Source organism: Opisthorchis viverrini (genome assembly GCF_000715545.1).
Source record: "Opisthorchis viverrini unplaced genomic scaffold opera_v5_556, whole genome shotgun sequence".
NCBI classification, from domain to species: Eukaryota; Metazoa; Platyhelminthes; class Trematoda; order Opisthorchiida; family Opisthorchiidae; genus Opisthorchis; species Opisthorchis viverrini.
This window is the reverse complement of record NW_008752215.1, coordinates 80059-86058: the sequence shown is the minus strand read 5'-3', so window position 1 is coordinate 86058 and position 6000 is coordinate 80059. Positions and strand designations below refer to the sequence as shown.

The 6000-nt window shown below is 48.2% G+C and overlaps 1 protein-coding gene across 1 annotated transcript in view; it reads left to right on the top strand.

Moving 5' to 3' along the window:
• Positions 1 to 6000, top strand: part of T265_11700 (hypothetical protein) — a gene marked incomplete at both ends in the record, with an annotated part of 70112 nt that overhangs the window by 14166 nt on the left and 49946 nt on the right. The window contains one exon of the mRNA XM_009178420.1: positions 4119 to 4421. Within this exon, the coding sequence (XP_009176684.1) occupies positions 4151 to 4421 (271 nt within the window). The remainder of the gene's footprint in view (positions 1 to 4118; positions 4422 to 6000) is intronic.

The window sequence follows — 6000 nt, the reverse complement described above, 5'->3', positions numbered from 1 at the left end:
AATGCTGAAGTACGCCGAATGATATTCGGGGGAATTAACTTACCCTTGATAGATGAACTGATCACACTGCCCCGGCTGCGCTGGCTTGGCTACGTGCTGCGTATGCCAGTCGACCGGCTTCCTCGAAGGGTTCTTTTCGCACAACCACATGAAGGGTGGAAACGAGTCAAAGGCGGTCAAACAGTGACTTGGCAGCGAAGTATAAAATGCATTACCAGCAAGCTCAGCTGCACTGGTCATTGCCGTCTTCCTGGATGGAGACCCCGAGACGGACCGTTATCAAACGTCCGTCGAACTAATGTTTAGCTGCTTTTGTTTGGTCCACGGCGGGCCAGGAGATCCCTGATCACACTCACTGCTTGAAACCCAAGATGGTTAGGACACGGTTTCCGGGTGACCACAACTGGCCCCCCTTAAGAAATGTTCCCTGTAGAGCTAGCGACTGACGTGTAGATATCATCGAGTGGTTAGATTACATACTCCCTTGGCTAATGTGGCGCGTCCCATCTGCATGAGTTGGACCTGAAAACAACAAAAAGATCACGTAGATCCGAACTTCGGGGCGTGTATTTTGATTTCCGGCTTCCCGTTTTGTTGAAGCACCGTAGTTTATGGGCTCATTAGTCCGCACTAGTCTTTGGATATATGTTTGTATTTCAAATAGCTTACCGAGGTTGGCCTTAAGAATGTCTGATTTATACGCCGTTCAAAATAAGAGCTGAGGAACGCTCATCTATGCACCTAAACGTTTCGATGAGAATCGGTCAGTCTACTTGTGTGTGGACCTCCAGAAGCAGATATTTTTCGTTAGCATTCAGTCTGTGGATTACGTGTTAATCCTTTTATGAGGCGTTACTGTGACCTACGTCTCCCATATTCTTCGCCATCAACTGCGATCGATCGACCACCCTTGGCTCAACTTTGCTGTCAACAGTCACATACGCGACCCGAACAGACAAACTAAATAGTATATGAGCAGTGGGACATAACCCTCATGATGCTGAACTCTGGTCATGTGGGGGTTGATTTCAATTTTCAGGTCTCTAATCCGGATAGTCCAAAGGTCTTTCAAATTCCCGTTCCCTAGAGGTCAATGTCAAGGTTACTTGAATGTACCTTTTTCTTCGTTTTCCCCAGATTACCACACTTGTAGGGCCGCGGTCCATCATATATGGCTTCTTTTTCCGGAGTGAGGCGGATCAACCTCTGGTTGTAGGGAGATTTCGACCTCCAGTTGTTTGGTACGGTCTCGCAGACCCGTTTACTGGTATCTGTTGGGATGTGGCAAAAAGGGGCTATCGGTTTTGTGGTGACACAGCTTTTCATTACTGGATAATCATCATCGACATTATGACTTCTGTGTCCATCACTAATGATAAAAATAATCGTTCAGCTGTAACACTCTTTCGCTGCCTATCTGCTATGCCACCCGAAGGAAGCACGAGTGCTGGGATACTACCAGGTTGCCCAAGCCTAGACAAGGGAAGTCGAGAGGCAGATGTCGGATTTGAACCACGGATCTTCCAGTCAGTAAATTCGCGCTCTAACCACTGAGCCATCTCGCTGTTCAACAATGATGTTTCGTTACCATTTTACTAGAGAATGGAAACCTTCATACCACGGATCAGAGGAGCCCTCTGTTCACTAAACCAACATGTTTCCGCTAGTTGTGGGGCGACCAGGATTTCATCAACGTCAACTAGCTTAATGCTTCGGTAACTACTCGACCTAAGTAAACTCCATTTTGATAAATCAACATTACACAGGAGCTAAACGTGGGACCACAGTTCAGAAGTACGATTAGTCGCAGATTGGCCAATTGGAAGCCAAAGTACGGCCAGGGCCTGGAAGTGTTCCTTCCGGGAATAGGCACACAAAGGTACCTTCGACTGCTGCGTTGCCAAGCTGTGCTAAAATGATCTGTTAATGCAGTTCCTGTTCCGAAGTGACTGCCTCCGGTCCATCGCGCGATAGTTGTCAGCACCAATACAGGGGATTGTTGACGCTTCATGATAGTTACATCTATTTCCACGGTAATTGATCAGTCACAACCATATGCTTCAAAGACGAGCTTATCGTCCCACGGTTCCCCGACGTTAGTCTATTCATTTTTTGCGATTTTAACGCAGACAATTTGAGTCTCTCGACAAGTATAACCGAACACTGACTGGTCCGGATGGGAACTGGGTCAATCAAACACATCGCCGCGACCCTTAAATGACATCAAGCACCATCTCAACCGAAACGATGTGTTCAGCCTCATTTGCCACCAAGTCAGGTCATCATTTCGACCGAAATTTGTCTGCATGTTGATGATGTCCACAGCCATGATCATCCATTTGCATAACCATTCCATATTCTTCACCACCACCATCATCATCACTGACAGTAAAGTCAGACGACAGCACTCATGCCTCACTGTCGTGCAAGTGTCGTTCCATTCAATGAAGCCTTATAATGAAAAAAGAAGTGGGCAGGACGGAGACCTAAGGCTAACCTTCAACAAACATCCGGGGTGCGTACACTTCCAACACTGGATAGAAACTGACACCATGACCACCACTGACATCGGTTAGCCGTCGTATCGTCCAGTTTCCCCAACCAAGCACGGTGAGGGTCACGTGGACCCCATCCTGGAAGCCGAATAGCACCCATATTCTCCATGGCCGTCCAGTAATGACTACCAGCGAGCTTTCTAACGTAACCTCATTTTATAACGTGGTAGGTGAAGCATTTGTGACAGTGTGCTCCTCGGAAATAGTGTCATGAAGCGATATATTGCTACCAAACGTATTTCTCCTTCCGGTCAGTCTTTTCGGACAAAACTGTGGTTCTGGACTATAACCGTCACCCTATTTAGGTAGCTTCCGGACGCCTCACCGTGCTGTAGCTTTGAGAGTCAGTTTCTATGAACTCGCCACTTGTGCTGGTTAGGCAGGTGGAGGCGATACCAATAAGGAGCGGTGGGTGCCGGCTTGTTCATCATGTATCTTACTGGAGACTGAAACTTTGTTGAGGCCCACGTGACGGTCCTGAGAATGACTAGCTCCCTCCGTTCATCAGGATGTAGTGTCCGGTTCAACTTGTCACAGATTACCTGAGGTGATCAGTATAATCACAGCGTCTTTGCCGTCTGTGATGAGATATGAAGTCATGTAGGGGCTAGGTGGCTCAGTGGTTAGGGCGCGGATTTACTGACTGGAAGGTCCGTGGTTCGAACCCGACCTCTGCCTAGGCTTGGGCAACCTGGCAGTGTCTTAGCCCTTGTGCTTCTTTCTGGCGGCATGGCAGCTGAAAGGGTGTTAAAGCTGAACGATTATCGAATCTTTTGTGAAGTAATGTTCCGAGAGTATCAAATAGTGATCGAGTCGACCGCCCCCCTACTGTGGGTTGTGTGCTGGAACGGCACCAGTCCAACAATTGTGGCCCAAACTGGTGCTAATAGGCATCACAGTAATATCAGATTCCTGGCTGATTTCCCATTCACCCCTCCTGCTTTTTTGTCTAGACGATCTGAAAATATCTCAGCCCGTGTTTTCCCTCTCGGGATACGGGTTTTTCAAACATCGGAGACGTATCTGGATGATGTTTCTAGTTTCTTCATTATCCACTGGAGAATCCTTTGGGTGATGCGAAGTTTGATGTGTAGTCCAGTATGCATACAAGGGGACCCAGTACGCATACAAAGGTCCGGATATGTCTCCGGCGGTGTCACCCCCGTTGGGGCCAAAGTTCAGCATCTCTTGGTAGGATACCTCTCATGGGAGAGGTATCCTACCGGACAGACACGTGACACGAAATCACATGGCATTCGGTGCTAACCAATCGGTGATTACCTTGCGTTTGCAAATCTCGAGCTGGTGTATTACGTGTGCTTCGCCAAAGTACCGTGGGGAGCTTTTACACTTCGTTTCGAAAATATTGGTAGACGGTATGTTACTGGGACTGATCTCAAAGTGTCTTATACATAATTGTATTTGATTTTTATTTCTTCTCACCATTTCACAGACAGTTCGTGGCTCAGAAGCTCACTTACTGGAACCCTCGGCCTAAACTGGTGCTTGTAGTCCTTACATTTTCGAATCTACTCACCCCTCTTTTGGTTCTCTCAATCGCAGTTCTCAACTTGACCCTAATCGACTTACCCGGTATGACCAAGGTTCCAGTGGGTGACCAACCGCCAGACATTGAGATCCAAATCCGCAACATGATCCTCGAGTTTATCACACAGGAGAGCTGTCTAATCCTTGCGGTCTCGCCGGCCAATTCGGATCTGGCCAACTCGGATGCGCTCAAACTGGCTAAGGAGGTGGACCCACAGGGAATGCGAACAATCGGTGTCATCACCAAATTGGATTTGATGGATCAGGGAACGGACGCCAAAGATGTTCTGGAGAATCGCTTGCTACCGTTGCGGCGTGGTAAGTCTGATTGATGTTTATGACTCCATCGTACCGGTATTCTCATGTGTCTATCTCAGGAATTCGGTAAGTTTCACTCAGGACTCGCAGTGCTCCCCTGGTTTTGAGTCGCCTTATTGTTAATCTCGCCTTTGTCATGCTGATAGAGAATATCGTTCGAGTGTAGCATCATTTCGGCACCTAGCTGCCATGCTAACAGAGGAGGACACAAAGACTGGGATGCTGCCAGGTTGCCCAAGCCCAGACAGGAGCAGTTGAGATGCAGAGGTTGGGTTCGAACGACAAGGTATGACTTGGAAACAGTAGTATTCGGGATGGAAAAAGATGTCCCACATACCACATCTTCACACTCCAGCAGAGGTTCGAGAATACTTCTAGATGGTCCAATGTCACCTGCTTTAAAAAGTGTGTTTGATTCTGTCAATACGTCTGTTCCGGTCCAAGTTCCTCCCTCGTATTCACAGACTTGTGGGCTTGGCGGGCTCTCCGGGAGCTTGTCTCCCATTTTCTCCGTTTTTTGTGTAATATGATAGTTGATTAGCTGATCGATCGGACGCCCGAGGTTCTCCAAATCCCCGGAGTTCAAATCGCTGCAGGAAAGAGTTTTGTTGGTTCTTTTTTTCTGCAACGGTGATAATAATCCTTCGGCTGTAGCACCCTTTCAGTGCATAGCTGCCAGGCTTCCTAAGCCTGAATAAGAACAGTCGGGGGCCAAATGACTCACTGGTTAGAGCGCAAATTTACTGGCCGGAAGTTCCGTGGTTCGGACCCCACTTCTGCCTCTCGACTTCCCCTGTCTAGGCTTGGGCAACCTGGCAGTTTCCCAATCCTCTTGCTTCCTTCGGGTAGCATGGCACCGAAGGGTTATTGTGGCTAGACGACAGAAGCAATCGGGATGCCATAGTTGGGTACGAATGGCGGTCCCTCAAGTCAGTAACTTCGCACCTTGACTACTAAGCCGTTTCGAGCCCGTTTCCGAGATGGAGGAAGAAGCTCTTGCGTTCTTCGAAAACTCGGCCAGTTCTGTCATCTTTTGCCGTTGACTTCGCAACCGCAGAGCCTAAATTTATGCTGTAGAACATCGATCCTCTGAATACACGCGTTTGAGACCCTAGTGCTAGTGTTACGGACGATATATGCGCTTGACCTCAAATGCCAGAGTTCTGTCCTCCTATTCATACCAATTGGGCCGTTAAAAAAAGTACTTCGGAACTCCAGAATCGTATTTAGTAGGTGCAGAACTTGGCCTTGGCGGGCGGATTACCTGAGGTTCCTTCGGGTCTTTGATCACCGAATTCTCCGAACTACGGTTGGATTAGGCTAATCCCAAGGGATTCGCAACCGGCTGATCAGAAACTGGGCATGTAGTGCGGCGTCAGGTACTTCACTTGGGTAATTCGCACAACCAGTTGCAGCGGCTTGACCCTGTGGTTGCACAAAGTATGAATTATCGTCTGTTGGGAAGAGCGTCATTTTCCACGACAACTTCAACTTGGCACAAACCAAGTGTGACCCACCGAAGGAGGGGAATAAGGATTGTCATGAGAGGTATGAGCGTTTTCGGCAGTTTTCACTTTCC